Raw genomic sequence first — 19,751 nt, 5'->3', positions numbered from 1 at the left:
GACTGGATGGGGAATTCATTATTCATTATATGGTGGGGCTTTTAGCTGCAGAACACCAGGGCTTCCCCCTGACTAGTTAGACACAAGCAGAGCAAAGAACAGAGAGTCCTGCATGCACTGCACATCGCCACAGAGTTCAGTTTTGGCCCTGCAGATATAACAATTTTAAGTTTTCAAACAAGATGTCAAGAGATTTGAACCATGCACTATAGATAGCATACAAATAACAGAAGGGCATTAGAAGATTCATTTTGCAACAGCTTCCAGTAATTTCCTATGATTCTAAGTGTTTTTTCAGAATTTGTACTTACTGTCTGTGTTTTTTCTGTATTTTCCTTACTGATAAAATCCCAGAATGACCCCATATTATTCACACTTTCTACAAACTACACTTAAAGAATGGCAGCAACCGCTGACGCCGTTCTTGCGGATGACTGTGTTGAAGCCTCGAGTTTGGCAGTTTGTGTCATGGTCCTGGGTCGTTGACCCAGCGTTTTGTGTTTATTCTGATTTGTATTAGTTTAGGGGTTAACCTGAAGTTTGGTGTATTGTCAGCCCTACCTGTGTCTGTCCTTGGTGCTCTGTTCATGTCCCCGTGTTGTGTTGTACATCAGTCTGTTCCTGTTTTATTTTGAAGGCTCGTGTTCTGGATTTCCTGTTCTGTTCTGAAGGTCTGTGTCTGTTGTTATTGTGTTCAGCTTGTCTCCTCCGGTCCTCATGTGTATTAGGTTCAGCTGTTCTTCCCTCCTGCGTGTGATTACCTGATTACCTTGTGTGTGTATATTTAGTGGGTGTCGGTCTGTGTTCGTTGTCGGCGTTCCTCCGTGTATCTCTGCATTCATCTGTGTTTCTTGGTATCCTGGTCATTGGTCTGCGTCTCTCTGCTCTCCGTTTTGTAAGATTTCAGGTTTGATCTTTAGTTTCTCCCAGTTTAGGTTTGTCATTACTCATGCTTCGTTGCCTGTTTTTTGCCCCTGCCACCTTTGAAAATAAACGTCACTCGTATCATCAGTTTGCTGCATTTTGGGTCCTCCTTTTCCTCCACACCACACGGCTCCCTCCGCCAGCCGTGACAGTTTGGCTGTCGACATGTTTTATAGACATCACAAGCTAGAGGAGGTCTGAGTGAGAATGTGAGGACACTGCAAGCTCAGACAGCGGCAACTTGTCAACCACATGGGAACCAGGCTATAAAGTGTTCTGTTCACACCATAGTTTTCAAAGGGAACATCATGGTTTATTGAAGAAGACGTGAAACTTGTGACTGAGGATATAAACCAATCGGGCCATCCACTTTTATAGGCATTCTGACTTTTCCTTGCAGTCAGAGGAGTTCATGCTGGTTATTAGCAGAAGTGCAGGTGAACAAACTCCAACATCTTCCTTAAATTCTGATATATTTATCTACTAGCCTCCTCAGTTTGTGAGCATTTGCTTTTATAAATAAAATCACACTATTCTCATCTTTCCTGTCAGTTAATATTGTCACGGTCCGGGGCAGCGGCCGTGTGGAGAGCGGAAGGAGGACTCAAAACGCAGCACTTATTCAGGTGTGAGGGTGATTTATTGATAATATCCAATATAAAGTGGGGATGGTAAAACAGAACTAAGGATGAACTAACTGGGAGAAACTACACAAAGAAATAGCAAACCTGAGCATGAAGGGAGAACAGCAGGGGATTACACCAGGTATGAACACAGACGACGCGACGAGGAGCAGAGGAAATCACACACTATAAGTACACAAAGAGACACTGGGAAATCACACACAGGTGGGGGAAACAGCTGGACCTGATTAACCTGACGAGACAGGGGAACACTAACACCAGGGACCAACAGAGGGAGCACAAACCCAGAACCCAGTGTCTAAAATCCCAAACACAAACCATCCCAAAACAGCCATGAATAATAATGAAAGTAATAACAATAAAGAACATAAACATAAAGTCACTGAGTCATGGTCGCAGGACCATGACAAATATGATTCATAGTTTGCTGAAATGGCAGCTGTATTCAGTCTCAGCTAAAATTCTGGTCAGCCTGACCAGTCCTATGAATTTGCTGGCATATTGTGGTTCATCAAAGTGAGCAGGAGGAGACCTCAGTGAGTTTGCGTCCAAGCTACTTCCTACTGCTCATAGATAATCATGTTTGGGAAGCCAGTATTCAAGTAAGGCCTATTTGTTATATGAGAGTGGAACGTATCACTGTCAGGGTGAGGTTTTTAAACTAATATACGCTATACTACGTTCATATACTGTAAGTCACCTGAGCATAAAAGACTCTTAAAACATAAGTTGAAGGATTCACTGTGATCCACCTCTGGAGATCACATTTCAGTGCTGCTTCACTTGAACACTTGACCACCAGTATTGAGTAGAAGCAGTTTCCAGAGGAGCAGACACAAGCTGGAATACTGCTGATGCTAAAAATAGATAATAAACTTCACCGGGTTTTAAGATTCAGCGTTGCTCCAGGGAGGAGCTTTCCCAACTCTCGGTATACTGAATAAATGATGACCTTAGCAGAATATTTTCTTTGCTGGTATAGAGCTGGAGGGAAGGTAAAGTGGAAATTTGAGCAATGAAAATAAAGGAAATAAAATGCATAGGTGCAAATTATTGTGTAGAAGATAATCCCAAGATTTTGTTTTGAGTGTGATTTATGCATTACATTATTTATTCATACTGGTTTTCTATGAATGAATTATAAAACTACCGGTTTAAAGAAGTGTAGGTCAACACAGAAACATAATTTTCTTTAATAACAACTGTATAGTAACAGCTGTGTAAAAAAGAGAGTTTTTATAGGACAGTTTGGATACTTTTACTGTTTTCACAGAATTTAGGTGGGTTAGTAGCTTTCAGATGCTGCTGATCAAATGCACTTGATTAACAGATAATCAACAAATGTGAGTTCATCAGCTGTGTGTCAACACAATGCCACTATGTTCCCAGGAGTGGTTGTTTCAGCAAATTAACAACAAGTTCAGACCCAGCAATGGTCAGAGAATTGGCAAGAAACCCAAGCGCGACTCTAGTCTCAGTTAGCATGTTGAATAATGAAGTTAATGAACAAATATGGGTTGTTTGCAAGGTTTGCCTTGAGAAATTCAATTAAATTCAGTTCAATTTTATTCATATAGCAGCAAATACCAAGAAAAGTTGCCTCAAGCTAGGGCTGCTCGATTATGGCAAAAATGATAATCACGATTATTTTCACTGAAATTGAGCTCTCGATTATTTGACGATATTTATTTAACCCTTTAAGACCTACCATAGAACCAAGTCCGCCAGAGCTTATATATATATATTTTTTTACATGCTGTAGTGCCATTTGTGGGAGCATTTCAAGTTGCTATACATCAATACAACTGTTATAGCCCATATTTTAATAATATGTATGCATTAAGTCCATAGTAACTACATTAATTGCAAAAAAGTGCAATAAACTACAAAAAAATTTAAAATCGTTTTTGGTTTTTTGTTACATATATTTCTACTTGGGGAAATTTAAGAGGCTTATCCCTCAAAACTTTAAATACAAAAAAGTTGCAAAAAATAGTTTCCCACCACAGGAAATTTATTTTGAGTGTCTTCATAGTTTTATTTTGGAGATTTTTGCAAAGCTATATGTGGAAGGAAACCGTGACCGAGGACAAGCTGATGGCATAAGATGTAAGTACAACTCCTCCGGTTTCATATGCAAAACAAATTATTGCGCTAGCTTACGCGGTTCCGGTTCTACAGGGATTTAAAGGGTTAACAATAACAATGTATTGAATAATGACTTTAAAAAATAATATAAAATAGTGTGCAAATGTTTGCAATATAAAAAAATAAATGAAAAATGTAAACATCTATGTTTAGTGAACTTTGCAGTGTTGCTCTGTGGTGCAGCTATGACACCGTAGCAAAGTTTACACACTATGTCTACTTGATCCACGTCTGACTCCGCGAATCCATAATGTTTCCACACCACTGAAGTTTTTTTTACCTCTCTTTTCAACCAACGGCAGTCACTCTCCTCTCCAAATAACTTCTGCTTAGCTTTCCGAGATTTCCGAGCTTCCCTCGGGTCCTCTTAATTGTTGTGATGCGTGTTCGAAATGCAGAGAGGTGCGCTCGATTTGCCACACGGAGCAGCGCGAGAGTAAAGCACGAGGGAGGGGCTAATAATCGGCTCAGTCATTTTTAATGATCGTTGAAAGCCCAGATCGTAATCGTGATTAAAATTCGATTAAGTGAGCAGCCCTACCTCAAGGAACTTTATGTTGTAAGGTCAAGACCCTACAGTAATACAGAGAAAACCCCAACAATCACTTTATCCGCTATGAGCAAGTACTTGGCAACAGTGGGATGGAAAAAATAGACAGGAAGAAACCTCCAGCAGACCAGACTCATGGCGGTCATCCGCCATGTACTTTCTAAAATGTTAACCTTGTAAAAAACTGATTTATATTGCACTCACTATATGTCTGAGTGATAACTTTCTCCCAGTATCTTACTTAGAGAATACCTAGAAGAGAAGCTGCTCTTATATCCACAAGGGAGCCTATGCAGAAGGAGTTTGATTTGCAGAGCTACCCTCCACAAGTCAGACATATAGGGGGTAGCTCTGCATATTTGATTTAGCAGAGTTTTTACATCTCCGCTGGGGTTCATGTACCCAGAACTCAATCAGGGATCTTTTCCTTGTTAAGCAAATGCATAAAGCAGAAACATGTGATTCAGTTTATATTTACTATACTATGGTATGTTATGATGGCTTCGCTGTAGCAATAACACAACACATTTATGTTAATTATCAAAGAAGATGATTTCTTTCTCAGATTTGAGATGCTGACCTGTCATTTTTTATATAACATATCTAGATAAATATCGGATAAATGTGCACTGAATGAACACAGAGAAGGATTTCTGTTGTTGCAAAGAAGGAGAACAAAAAAACTGCACTTCAGCGAAAAGAAAGTTTTTACTTGAGGCGTGAGTGCTATCTCTTAGCACAAGAGCATCTATTTTTAAAGTGTTGTGAAGCCCTTTACTTGACAAGTATGTGGTCAATTATTTCTGCACCATCTGGTTTCCAGCAGCAGAAACTAGAGAACGGAGAGCAGTTTTATCAGAGTCCAGCTTGACAACAAAATAAGACTTTAGTGAATTAACTAGATAACATTCTCTTAGGTGGCTTCAAAGCTATTCAATTTCAAGAGAAAAGGAAGGCTTGAATTCATGACTGAGCAATCCACTTGTCTCTCGCAGGGCTAGTAATATTTTCAGTAACAGTTTTCAATTCAGTGTTACTAATGAAGACAGTCAGCTCAGTAATATTTAAGACAGAAAACAGCATTAACAGGAATTCCTGCAGCATGTTTTCAGCCTACCACAATCACTGATAAATATGCACAAATCCTGGTTGAATGAACTGTTCTGACTGAATTAATGTCACCATGTCTTCAGCCATGGCATTGTATTTGACACATGCTATAAATTAGACTGAGATCAATGTAGAAACACTGAAGCATGCAGAGAAAGTGACATACGAGCTGAAGAGGAAGTGAAAACTGGGATGGACAGTTGAATTGGAAAAAGTAAATTGAGCCCAGGTTTGTGGTGATGAGGAGGGCATGTAAGCAGAGTGCTGTCAGTGATTTCAACAAGATCGAGTTTCTAAGCAGAACCGGCTTATCAGAGATGCTGTTTCATCTGTACACACACATACGCACACAAACACACACATTACCAGCTCAGTATCATGGCAAAGCAACAAAAAATTAGACAATGTGTATTATGTTCATGTGCGTGGACACAAACTGCCCTTTTGTAGTGGGAGTCAGTGCAATTAGTAATGACTACCAGTGTACTTCAGCTGGAAGTATGATTTTTATTGTCATTCCAACACATATATTTGCACGAGTCGAAGCAAAATTGTAATTGGGTGCAATTAAAAGGCAACAAGAATGAGAACATGAAAGAGCAACATGTACACAAACTAGGAACAGACAGCTTGAGCTCATTCACACTGTCATTTAGAATAAATAAGAAAATATGAAGAATAAACAAGAAGCACTCCAGAAGCTCAAACCTCTGCCAAAGCAGCTCACTCTCTGGGCAACATTTAATTTTAATGGGGCAGTTACGTATTTTGTACACCTTCATTCATTTTATATACTCTCAATTATAAAAATATATCATTTCTTTGTTCTTTTTACTTTAAGAAGTTTGTAGTGCAGTAAAAATCATGTTGCTATAACGAACAAAGGCAGCTTAATTTTAAGCACTTGTGTAAATTTATTTTACCTTGAGGACGAGACCAGAGGTTAAAAGTCATGTGATGTTAAGAATTCCTGTATATCACTCAATAAATACCAATATCTTGTCAATACAAACAACACGGTAAAAACATTTTTAAATAGCTCTGTCTAGCATTATTATCACTTTGACCATCAGATCAATCTACTCACCTTTAGGAGAGGTCAGAGGTCAAGTCTAATATGATATTTTAAATCTTTATAAAGTGCTTTTTACATGTTAACAACATAATTACTAATTACGTAGACAGTGTCTACGTAATTAGGCTTTTTTCAGTTTTTGACCTATATATTAAGGTCAATCATTAAGTTGACCTTAAAGACCTGTGGTGGGTGCAAGCCAGATTTTAATGGATTGCTAACACGACCCCATGACCTCTACACTCCTACAAAGTTTTATCAGAGTTCATTCAAAACTTCTCGAGCTATTGTGTTTACAGACAGAATGCCACGCACCCACACAAATGCTACCAAATACAGAAGCTCTTTGTCAGAGGTAATAAGAAAATTTAAGGTACAGTGGATAGTGCAAATGCAAGATGTTTCTCATGTTTTTGACCTTTATCTGGCAGCAGCAGACTACAGAGCACCACCAGAGTTCAACAATCTGACAGCAGAGGCTGTTCCTGAGTCTGGTGGTTCTGCACTGCAGCCTCATGTCAAGCCTCTTGCATCTGCTTGTATAGATGTGTGGTGGTGCAAAAATAGGTTCAGAACTAAGCCCCCAAGTCCAACACGCCTCAGCCTCCTGAGAAAGTAGTGATGCTGATGTACCTTCTTAACTGGGAAGGGAGTGTTATGGCTCCAGGTGAAGTCCGCAGAAAGATGTTCTACAGAAAAGTAAAATGTTTCTGAGCCTAAGCATAACTAAGCAACCTCTAAGGCAGCTTTGAGCTCTAATTTGGTGAATAAACCGAACCAGACAGTGATTGCAAATAGATGCCTACAGCAAATAATTAAAAACAGCAAATGAAAGTCTTTTTGTTCTCATCACTGCCATTAAAGAGTAATCTGCTGCATTACTTGTTGAAAAAAAAAATCCTAATAATAAGAAACTAATTTTTAAGTATATGCTAACATTTAAATGGTAAATGTACTGATTTGTATATAATGATTTTCTGTTCCTCTGGAGCAGTCAAAGCTTTTTATACAATATGCCTCATTTACCCATTGGACCATTCATACAAGCGCTTTTCTATGCTTTTTCTGACTAAATTCTTCCTATTTAACATGCACAATTTGTGGTTCAGTATCAGGGATCAAACCACAAATGTTCCATTTAGTAGATGACCTGCCCAATTTTCTAATTTATAGTCAACTGTGGTGACTGTAGCTCAGGAGCTAGACCGGGTCGTGTACTAATCAGAATCATCAGTTGGTGGTTTAGTTTTACTCAGCATGGTTGTGAAGATAACCATGTGTTCCACAATGATAACACATTTATTTGATAAAAATGAATTAAAATCACGCTGGACAGTAAAGAAAGAAAGATGATAATAGAAAAAGCTGAGCAGTGAAATTTATTGTTAAGTTTCTGTATGTTGGTGAAGTGAAGTTCTAGCATTGAGGGATGAACTCATGCAGAGGTGGACTCACACTGGCACATCAGAAAAACTTCAATGCTATAGCATGTGGATGCAGCTGGTGCATATGTAGCCTGCTGGTAATGGAGCTGCAATCTTTTTGCAGTCTCCCTTTATCTCCTTTACCCTTTAAGGATAAAGCCTGAAGAATCAAAGTTTTGACGACTACAACATCATAAGGTTGTAAGAAGCCTGCGAGTTTGACCTGACTTTACAAGCTGTAAGAAGAATTTTCCTACTGTCAGTGCAGTGCACGTCTTTAAAAAAATATTTTGTTCGTAATTAATAATGGAGGTGTTTTCATTTTCTGTGTCTGTGGCAACAGTCATGAGATATAAAAGGATGGTGAGTGGAGGGAAAACTGAGGTCATCCATTTGTTCACCATGATGCTAGAGCGTGGGTTCACAGCAGTAATGGCTTTTCCTCAGCTTCGCATTTAGCCGCTCTGATAGGGCGCTGTGGTCTCAAGGCTTGTGGTTAGTGACATCAGTTCTGTCACTTTTAATGAGCGGCCTCACTCTGGCAATTAGGCGTTGTACAATGCAGGGGGTTGGGCGTGGGAGTCTGGGAATAGTAGTAGTGTAGTATTCAGGCAAGCTCAGAAAAGAATGGAGCAGATCTAAAATAAGATTAGTGTTCGTTTGCCTTTTTAAAAGCATCATTGCAGCGGTTGCTTCTCCAGTTACTCTCACATATTCCTAGATTCACATAATCAGTGATGCATTTTGATAAAGCAAGCCAGCCTGAATGGTAGAGTAGGCGCATTGCAGCAGTTACATCAGTCAGTGTTTGAAGCACAGTGACTACTGACACTTGAAGGTCGAGTTTGTATAACTGGAAAACTTTACAATCCATAACACTGTCTGACTACACATTGTTAGTGTTCTTTTTTACTAATATAACTTTTTGGCTAATTCTGGCTGACTGTACAGGGGCTTAATTGACATCAAAACATTAATACAGAATACATATTAGCACAGGTTTAACCCTTGTATGGTGTTCGGGTCTGTGAGACCCGTTTTCAGTTTTTTTCAAAAGAAAAATGAAACAATTAATTATTTTTTCAACCTGAAATTCATTGGCTTTGGCTTATTTTCTGTGAAGAACATAAATCCGAGCTAATTTTCAATGACCTCATACTGTACCTCCCCCCACGCATTTACATTACATACAAGGTGTTCGGGTCCACTGGACCCAGGTCTAATAAAAGTGTTGAAAGTGTAGGTCATGTGTTCCCACACTCTGTCTTCCTCCTTTCTGGTGCTGCTGATAGTGTTTTCTTCCCCTCCTGCACAAAGTTGCAGCATTGTTGAAAATTCAACTATCAACACCGTCTGCTCTTACATTCCCACACATTTTACCCTCTTTCTTGAGGGATCCAAATTTTATTTTCTCATACCCTGTCCCACCTGCAAATTAGGGGCATAATACTATAAATAAGACTTTGCCAGTGTGGTTCTTTATCACAACTGATCAAGATGGCAAAAGATTATCTGCTGCGAGGGCCATCCAGTTGATTTTGGAAGAGAGAGGGGCTTCGGATGATGATGTTGACAAAGAGGTTTCAGAATATTTCACATTTCTGAAAATTCAGAGTCTGACAGTGACTTTGAAGAAGAGGATGAAGTTGAGCACCATTTAGTAACAAAACGAAGACGAGTACCCCATCTGCAGCCAGCTCCAGGACCAGAACAAGCCCACCAGACAGCAAATGAAGAAATATGGATGTCAATAACTGGTGAAATCGAATGGTGTTCTTGCCCAAGAAATGAGCCACCCTGCAGAGCTGTTACTGTGATAAGCCAGGGCCAACACGGCTGACAGTTACTCATGTGCAGGACATCAAGTCTTCATTTGAGCTTTTCATCCCAGATTCCATCCAGAAATTTTTTCTGGATTGCAGTAATCTAGAAGGTGGAAGGAGATGGACCAAATTCATCTAAGAACCCCAAAGGCCTACTTTGGGGTTCTTATCCTTGCAGGAGTTTTCAGGTCCAAAGGGGAATCCAAAGAATCCCTGTGGGATGCAGAAACCGGCAAGAACCTTTCCGTGCATCAATGTCTCTGGAAAACTTCCACAAAATTTCCAGGATTATCCATTTTGATAACCGAGACGACAGACCAGCTCGACGGCAGAGAGACAAGCTAGCTGCCATCAGGACAGTGTGGGATAAGTGTGTGCACCACCTCCCCTGTTTTACAACCCTGGGCTTAATGTCACCATTGATGAGCAGCTGATCCCATTTAGTTGTGAAACATATTGCTTCACGTGTAAATGTGTTGTGTCTTTCCACTCACTCCACTTGATTATAACTGATTTATTTTTTTATAACATTTTATATAAAAAAAAAAGAATCGAGAAGCACTTTAATTCATAAATGTGATCTAACAAAGGTAAAGAGAAAAAATTTACCATGTTTGCTGTTCATATGGCTTGTAATTGGGATGAAGTAAACATCTGTTCAGTAATTTAACATAAAATTGTTTGATAGTGTTAATTTGGAAAGCCAAAACTCTAGCGGGTCCACCAGACCCATGAACACTGGCTGAGTAACAAAAATATGAACACCACACAAGGGTTAAATAATAGTATCTATCATGGCTGCATTCCCTGAAAGTAAGGCAAACCAAGGGTTGTGGTGTTTTGTGCATACCAATACATTATTGTAGCTCACAGAGATGTGAGTGTTATTTTTCCACTTTGAGAAGTCCAAATGTCTTCTGGAAATTCTGTGAAAAGGCTCTTTTTAGCCCATCGGAGAAGGAAAATAAGTGTTAAGAATAAAATGAATGATGGCTACACTCTATTCAAATTTCCTTAAAGCCATGACAGTGTGACAGAGTTGCGATGAATCGTTGTAGAGCCTATGACGTAACCTATATAAGTGTCTGGCGCTGCAGGCCAGCCTTCTTCTGTGTAGCATTAATTACCTTGTGCTGATGTCCTGGTGATTTACATGCAGTGCCAGGCAAAACAAATAAAATCCTGGCACTTTTTTTTCTTCTGGTCGTCTCTTTGATGAGAGACCAGAGGCAAATATATTTGTCCCTCATCTCTTCGCATCCATTCTGACATGCTTCGCAATTCCCCTTCAGGAATTTGACATCTGTTATACTGAGGCTAATTCTTTATGTCGAAGCTATGACTGTTATACTCACTGATTCATTCAAGAACTGCATTGAAAAAATAGCAGGAAACTCACAGAATAACTAGTGTTACACCGGTGCACATCAGGTTACAGAGTAGGTTTATGTTGTAGGGTTTCACGGGGATTTGCGGTTACGTACCTATGCTGAAGATTCAGCAAAGAGTAAAAATCAACTGTGATCATATCAACTGATCCCTGAAGCTTTTTTACTGGTTCATGAAAAGCCAGTTACCATTTACCATTAATAATTAACAAGAACTTTTTTAAAAACATGAAACATCTACTGTAGCTAAGGAAACGGAATGTTTTTTAGAGAAGAAAGCTTTGCTAAACAAAGTGTGCATTATTCTGTTGACTAAAGTTTTGATTTTGTCACCACTGTGTGTCAGTTTTTTCCACGGCCAGATGTGTTAACATCTGTGGGATCTTTGCCAGGATGTTCACTTTATTGTAACTTTGTTGCCTCTTCTTTCTCGGTCAGAAAGTCTTCACTTTTTCAGAGTGGTCTTGTACACTCACCATGCACTTCATTGAGTACAGCTGATCTATTAGCTGATCACAAAGCAGCAACTCAGGGCATTTAGGCAAGCAGACAAAGGTGATTTAAGTGACTTTGACTATGACATGTTGTTGGTGCCAAATGGGCTGGTCTGAGCTCCCCAGAGTTCAGAGAAAAAGGTCTTAAAAAGAGAAAATATGTAGTGAGGGGTAGTTCTCTGGGTGAAAATGCCTTGTTGATGCCAGAGGTCGGAGAAGAATGGCCAGACTGCTTTGTTCTGACAGGAAGGCTACAGATATTGGGCAATAGAAGATTAGTAAAACATTGCCTGGTCTGATGAGTCTTGAATTCTGTTGTGACGCTGGGATAGTGGTACCAAAATTTGCCATAAGTAACATGAAACCTTGTAACAACAAATTTACCGGCAGCTTTTGTTGGGGGTGAACATGAGCAGGGAGTCTAATACCTGCAAATCTTCAGTAGGTTGTTTTCTTTTAAGTATGTTTAATTTTAATATTTTATTGCCCTGAGCCTGAAAAAGTAAAATTAAACATTTGGCTAAATCACAATTGTCACATAATCACATTATTTATTCATGCCTCTTTTACATTTTAAATAAATAGAGCTAAGTAAAGAAAATTGCAGTGCATGCAATCTACCTAGCAGGGTGAAGCACAAAAAGGGAATCTTCTTTGTCTTGTATATAATATCAACGTTTTTTCATTAAATAAAAAGCATAGATTGAAAATTGAAAAACTGGTGCTCCTTTAAGGCTTAATTTTGAGTTTAATTTTGCATAGCATAACCAGAAATTGCTCTGTTTGCAGACACTTGTTTACAACTGAAGCCCACCAAGCTTTTCCACTTTCCCACCTCTCATTTTGTTTATCTGTCCTGTGCAGGTATTTAAACCACTGTAAGCATTTTGTCTGTCACGGTGGCTACAAAAGCCTCAGGCAGCATAAGCAGCTTAAGCTTTCTTGTTGTGGATTCCTGTCTGTGTTATTTTAGCAATAAGTTGTTCTGAATAGTATACCAAAGCAACATAACAGACATGACAATGCTATAAACAGATGTTTAAAGGTGGTGCGTGTCAAAAAAATAGTAGGAAAACAGGAAATGTTTACAAGCACTTAGACATATAACACGCATGTTTGTATTGAGTTTACATTCACTGATTAAAATTTGTGCTTCTCTGACTCTTGGGAAATTAATATGGCTGCCCAATCTCCCTGGTGTTGTATAAACAATTCCTAATCACACAGTGGTGTGTATCATTTGACTTGAAGTGTGTGTGTTATGCAGTGGTGTGTGTGTATAGGGCATTAGCTGTGTGCGCTGTCATTTGTGCACCATTAACACCATGCTGGGGCCTCCTTTTCGCACTCTCGGCTGTTCAAACATGCCGGAGGAGATTCGGTATTAAATGAGATGTGGCGCGGCTGTATTAGCCACTACCTCAGACAACGACTGTCACTTCAGGATGTTTTCAGGCTTTGAGGGTGGTGGGAAAGAAGGGGCAGTACTAGCTTCTTCTGACTGAAACCTGGGAACACAGGCTGCAGATCCTGAAGGTTGAGTATGCATGGACTGATGTTAATGCACACTTACAGGCCTGGCCACAGATCCTTGAAGGTCTAACAGTAGCAGGTGGAAACCACGGGATTCGCTAATGGGACGGTCTTGATGGATCTCTTGTCTGACAGCCTGCAGTGTTCTCCTAAGTCAGAGGCCCATATCAGCAAGGGGCGAATTACTTTTAAATCACCTGTGCAACATTTATCCCTGTGCCCTTGTGAAGACTCTTTCCCGTCATATTGTACAGCAAGAGGCTTAGAGGTGATTTACTGAATGTGAATCAACACCTGTATGTATGATGGGGCTAAATTTATAACTTACATTTGTTTCTTTTATCTTCTGGTCTCGCCCTGTCATAGTTAATCAACACAGGTGGAGTGAGTAATGCATCACAATTGGATGTCATACTTTATTAATGGAAGCAGTAAAAGCCAATTAATTGCTTTTACCACATCTATCATACTTTCCTTAAAAGGCTAACTGCTAAGTGTTTTATAATTCTCGAGTCCCTTTAGTGTGGGGATTAATGAATCCAAGTAATTCACTCTTCCGATGTAAAGCTGGTAGCAACAAACCTGAAGAGAGTTTGGATATATTACTTTGCTGAAGTCAGCTGTGATTAGAGGTTTGAGAAAGAAAGATTGTTCAAGCTTATTTTCATATAAAAAACCAGTGGAATGTTTTCAGAATAAACTGTGATTTTGTTATATAAATGATAACCAGCAGGTGGGCTCGCCTGTATAAAAGCAGAAGCTTTAGCATTTTGTTGGAATGAAGCATTTAGGTGTGTGTTAAGACAATGCTATAATCTTCCCAGGTATGGATGTTCCAACAAATCTACACCAATGTCCATGCAAAGCTCAGAGACACTGCAAAACCCAAGAGCTATATCTCAGACACTACAGGGCTCAATTAGAATGTTAAAGGTGAAAGTTCATGACAGTATAATTAGAAAAAGATTGAAGAAGTTTGGAAATTTGCACAGGTTGCCAGGAGATGGCCTATTTTTTAAAAGAACATAGCAGCGCGGCTTAGTTTCATCTAAACAAACCAGAAGACTTCAGGAAAAATGTGTTTTGGACAGATGTGACTAAACTCTCATTTGTCCAAAGGACATTGTTTCAGTGGTCAATTTTCATGAAGATTTTGCACTTGTTTTGCTTACTCAGCCGTCTTGCAGTTGCTGACTTGGCGATAAATTCCTCTGTTTACCAAAGTTGTCCACAGTCAAATGCTAAAAGTGGTTCTACAAGCTACTGAATCATAAGGTGCACTTGATTTTTTACAGGACTGAATAAATTCCTGTGACAAAATTCTTTTACCGATGTCTGCAGCCAGTCTTGACTCTGCATTTTATTAAGATTGATGCTCTCAAGTCATATCATAGCAGTCCAACTCACTTTAAACAAGCTTTGGATATCTGTTGGCAGTAATATGTTTTACCCTGTAAACGCACGCGTTGCCTGCGTTTACAGGCAACGCAACAATATATGTTGTTTTTAAAGCTTTCATTTATAAAATAATACAACTACATTTTAAAGAATCAGCCACCTAGATGAGTGTAGAAGAAAAATTTAATCTCATTAGATAGTAAATATTGTCTAGATGTATCAGACTCTCTTTTCTGATTCATATAAAATGATAACAACTCATCTGTTTAGATGATTCAATTTAAGTCTCCATATAGACAGCAATATAATTTTCACTCAACAGGACCTTCAAGAGAGATATCGTTTCGATGATTATTTGTCATCGAGTAAAGAAAAATGATTTCAAATGAACTTCAGTCTTTGGAAATATAGTAAAACTGTTATTCAGAGCTAATTCCTTTTAAAATGCTAATTAACAGTTATCCCTCAAAGCTATCCTCAGACTCACAAACAGGAGGATAATAAATACATTTTCATTGGATTTTTGCTTAGCTCCTGCTTTTTCTTGTTTTCACTGATGCAAAAGTTATCAGTAAGCTTGGTTGGTGCAATATAACCTGGAGATGTTCAGCGTGATGAATAAAACATCAATAAAAAAATCCCTCCTGAACAGTGTCTCTGTAGCTGCTGGTGATTTTTAGAAAAAGAAAATCAAGGATACTGCAAAGTAACAGACGCATGCTGACATAGGGCCTTGAATATAGTCCGGGACTTTGGTTGACTTTTTTATTTTTGCCTATACTTAAGTGAGAAGATAGATAGTACTGTGTATTTTACCTTGAACTTAAAGGAATTTTATCTAGTAAACAGTTAGATGGTGGATAAATTAATCAGTTGAGAAAAATTGATTTTGGAAAAGTGTTGATAATTGCCATTTCAATATAAAAATAATAATAATAATAAGTACACAAATCAGATAAATTGGAAGTTATAGTTATAGTATAGTTGAACTAATGTGCAAAATCATAGGCTGCATATAAAAGATAGAATGTGGCCACCATGATGAAGTGGAATAGCCTGACATTAACATAGCACTTGTTTAGTTTTACAGGCAACGCAAAGCACTTTAGACTGCATGTCACATATTATCTCTTGAGGTCAAAACCCTATGCCATGCTGTTAACATGCATTTATCTTTAATGCTCTCCAGTTTTAAAATCTGAGTCTGCAGGAACTTTTTTGCAACCTCAAGTGGCAATTAGATGAACTGTTTTTGCCATTTATGCAAAGGCTCCATCTGTGAGGTTACTGCTTGGAGAAAACAAGCAATTTAATGGTGTCACTCTGAACATAACAGAACTTGTCACTTTTTTCCGTGCATATAATTGATTGCATTTGCATATAATCCGAATAATCAATGCTGCATGTTAGCTGCAACCTGACCATGTTTTTTTTCTCTTTTTCAGACATTTCGATGGCCCATTGCCAGCAAGCTGGATGGAAATGAAATGCTAGAGATCCAAGTGTACAATTACAGCAAGGTCTTCTCCAACAGGTATGGTGCTGTTTACTAATTCAAGCCCCCCAGACAGCGCTTCAGAGTAAATTGTCTATGTTTGCCTTCCTGCCTTTCTGTTGCAACCTGTGACCACCCCAGACTGACACATGATGCATGTAGCTAACCTAATGAAGGAAACGCTTAAATTCCCCTAGGGGTTTGCTCTAAATTGACTCACCTGTATGCAACAGACTGCAAACAGCAGCCAGGGCTGAGTAAGCATCACGCCAGAAAGAGGGCAGAGGTAATGAAACAGTATTAAAGTCTTGGTAACAGGCATATTTATCATTTCACACACTCCAAACAGTCAGGTCATTTTAGAAAAAACCCATCCGGTCCTGTAGCTGATGATACAACTGAAAGTTGAGTATCATTGCTTTTACAATATCCGTAGGTTTAAAGACAAGTCAGACAAATGTTTCATTTTTTTTTAATTGTGTCATAGCTAATATGTTTTTACTGACACATCCCAACCTCACGAGGTGTAATCATGTGAGAACCAACTAAAAATATTACTGTGAGGTTCATCTGACCTGAATCATGGGTGCAGCATGACACTAATAACTTATAATGCTTTGTCTACAGAGAAGAGCCTTATTTTTCTGTCACCATTTCTCGCATGTCTGAAAGAACACATTCCTATTTCATCAATCCAGCCGTCCAACTAGGCCATGTAACTGCTCTTGTACTCCTTGCACATTAGTATTTCTTACATTTCAGATATGTATTCGACCTCTTGATGCTCATACCTGTGTGATGCCTTTTGAGAGCTGCCAAAATGCATGTCACCCGAATACATCCTGTATGAACAGAAATGGAGCAGAATGTACTACTGCTCTCCTAATGTGTTGTTTCTATTACGCTTCCCACATAGACAAGGTGTAGAAATCATTTGTGCAAGGCTGTTTGTGTAAATTGGCTAGTTAAGTAATATCCCTCTTCTCCTCACTTCTTCAATTTCTTGTTAATTTTTCCTTTATTTTGGTTCATTTGGATGGCGCTGTGCACTTTTTGTGTCCTGCTTGAAAAAGTGATGGACTGGTTGTACCAGGAAGCCAGTCCACCTACTGTGTCCATAACAAATCCAGTCAAATTATACCAGCTGCCCAACTTCTCACAATGGACTGATTGATGTGTCTAATATGGTTCAGACTAGAGAAAACATTGCACCACCCTCCGAGTTAATAAAGCACAGTAATGTTAACTTCCTTCTGTGTGTGCCCATAAGCATCAATACATGTGTGTAGCACCAGCTCAATAGTTAGTCTATGTAACCTAATCATGTCTGCAGTGTGCAAATTTAGCTGCATGTAAATGTGTGTAATAAAGAGCTAAATGCTGGTGACAGGTGTGCAGACACATGCTAGATCAAGTCTACATCAAGGCAGATTTGAACTGTCAGCAAGATTTCTTTATGCCATTGTGTGGAAGACTGAAGTTGAAACAAAGACAAATACATTTTTACAGGCATGCATGACAATTAGGGGTCAGTGAGTTTAGGAGGGTTTGGGCAGGGGTGGACGGTTAATTTTCCCAAATGGCAACATGAGAATCTGAAACGTTTGTGGAGGGCCGCACCAAAAAGCTGATATCAGTTCACCTCAGTATTAAATCCACAACAGTCCCAGTTTGTTTCTGTATGCGGCCCCTTGGGAACTTTCTTTGCCTAATCCTGCTTTAGTGTGACTGTCCTACAATTAGCAAGTCACTACAGCTTAAGAATGCAGTCACCTTGGCTTCTCAGTCACCTTTAACGCTAGTTGTACGAAAAGACACCATAGGGAAGCAGCTGATATTTTTTAATCTTTCTGGTCATTTTTCTGTCAAAAATTAGCCTTACCAATTCAGAGTGAAAAACTGATATACATAACGTGCTAATCAAGCTAGCTACTTACGCAAAGCCACCTATTCAAAATGGTCTGTAATTATATGCTCCCTAGCAAAGATGTAAAATCTAACAGATTAAGAATTTACAGGAAAAACAGTATTAGGCTGGGCAGTAACACCAGTGTGAGTAGAACAATGTCTACATTAGCATTTTGCTAAAAGCAACACTGCACCAAAGTAGCATAGTTTTGCAGACACATGACTACTGACCATGTGATATAACTTCACCATTCTGGATGTGTGACTATTGTGAATGTGGAGTCAGGTGAATAAGGCCCTAGTCAGCAGGATTAAAGTATGATTTATTGGGTTGGGGAGCTGTAAGAGCTGTAAGAGCTGTAAGCGTGGCAGTGCAGAGTGGGGAAAAATTACTTAGAAATAAGTTTGATGATAATTTGCTTGTGAACTCTAGTAGATTTTCTCTCTTTAGAGATTAGCTGACCTGTGATGCTACTTTTGCTACTTTTTGATTTAGCCAACTAAGTTAAACACTGCAAACCTATCAGTGTAGCCTATACTAAACTGATATTTTCATGCAACCTTTGAAAAACACAAAATGAGCATACTTAAATTTGTTTTTGCAAAATGCTTCACAAAAATATAATTTAGCAACACGTTATTTAAAGGTCTAATAACTTATTCAAAATTCATGACAACTTTAAATGTAAGATTTAAACTTCCAGTTTATAAAATGTCACATACTGCTTCATCTATCAGTGTCACACATTAACATTTTTCCCTCTCCTAAGGAAATTCAGCAACTGTACATTTAGCTCATGGATACATTTTGTAATAAACTACACAGAAACATTTTGTGTGTTTCCTGATGCTTGTTGAACTGTTTAAAATGTTTCATTTAAAATTATCTTGCAATTAAAAAAAAACACTACTCAATTTATGCTCACTCCTCATAGCTAAATGCTGAAGTATAGCATACATAACTTTAGGTCAGCACCATAAATGCATCACAGGGAAGAAAGGGATGCGTTGAAGGTGTAAGCAGGCTGTGGGATGCCATTATGTTTGTATTAATGAGCAACTATCTCCATGTCATCACTGGAAGAATGCCAGGTTGCAGTGCATGAAAAATTCACGCATTCAGCAACATTATGCAATAACCTGCCTATCAGATGTAATTACTCATTAACTAAAGGTGCCGGAATGCAATTCCAATTGTTGCTATCTAACTTTAATCTTTGTTAGTCACACAGGCCTAGATACTGGTTCTCAACCAGCTAGCAATCACCCATCATAGGGGAAAAATGTGCACTCCTTAACCAGCTGGCAGAAACCGCATGATTGCTTTGGTTGCTAGCAGATTGTTGTGGTTGCCCATTGTTGGTGGGCAAAGGTTCGGCTTGCCTGCGAATACTCCCCAGCTACTCATCAAGCCACAGTGAAAAAAGAAAAGCGTGACAAAAAAACATAAACTGTGACAGTTTGCCTTCAAAGTAAAGGAAATCTCTCAATTGCAGTGGTAAGGTATGGCTTTTTACACTGAAAGTGAACATTTCCTGGTTCTGGTTTGCATTGCAATTTTTACGGTTTTACTACCACCTGGCAAGTAGTTACTACAGGCAACTTGTTAGGAATCTAAGCAATTAACAAGGCACGACTGTATATTGACTGCATATTATATATTGAATATATAATGTATTGGCTGTGTATATAGAGAGTCTTGTTTACAAAAAAGAAATATAACAAATTCATATAGGTGCAAGCATGCCATTGCTCTGACACAGCAAGATTCTCATTCTTAACACTGCATATAGAGTTATAATTTTTTCAGATGTTTTTTCCAACTATGGAAAGCTTT

The 19,751-nt window shown here is 38.8% G+C and overlaps 1 protein-coding gene across 8 annotated transcripts in view; it reads left to right on the top strand.

Annotated features, from left to right (window-relative positions):
- Nucleotides 1-19,751, top strand: part of otofa (otoferlin a) — an 88,615-nt gene that overhangs the window by 8,909 nt on the left and 59,955 nt on the right. For all 8 annotated transcript variants that reach the window (XM_080289407.1, XM_080289406.1, XM_080289404.1 and 5 more), the window contains exon 3: nucleotides 15,957-16,045. In XM_080289407.1, coding sequence (XP_080145533.1) covers nucleotides 15,957-16,045 — 89 coding nt within the window. The remainder of the gene's footprint in view (nucleotides 1-15,956; nucleotides 16,046-19,751) is intronic.

This window comes from Astatotilapia calliptera, chromosome 15 (assembly GCF_964374335.1).
Source record: "Astatotilapia calliptera chromosome 15, fAstCal68.1, whole genome shotgun sequence".
In the NCBI taxonomy this organism is placed as follows: domain Eukaryota; kingdom Metazoa; phylum Chordata; class Actinopteri; order Cichliformes; family Cichlidae; genus Astatotilapia; species Astatotilapia calliptera.
The sequence above is the reverse complement of the archived record's forward strand: the minus strand, read 5'-3'. Positions and strand labels throughout refer to the sequence as shown.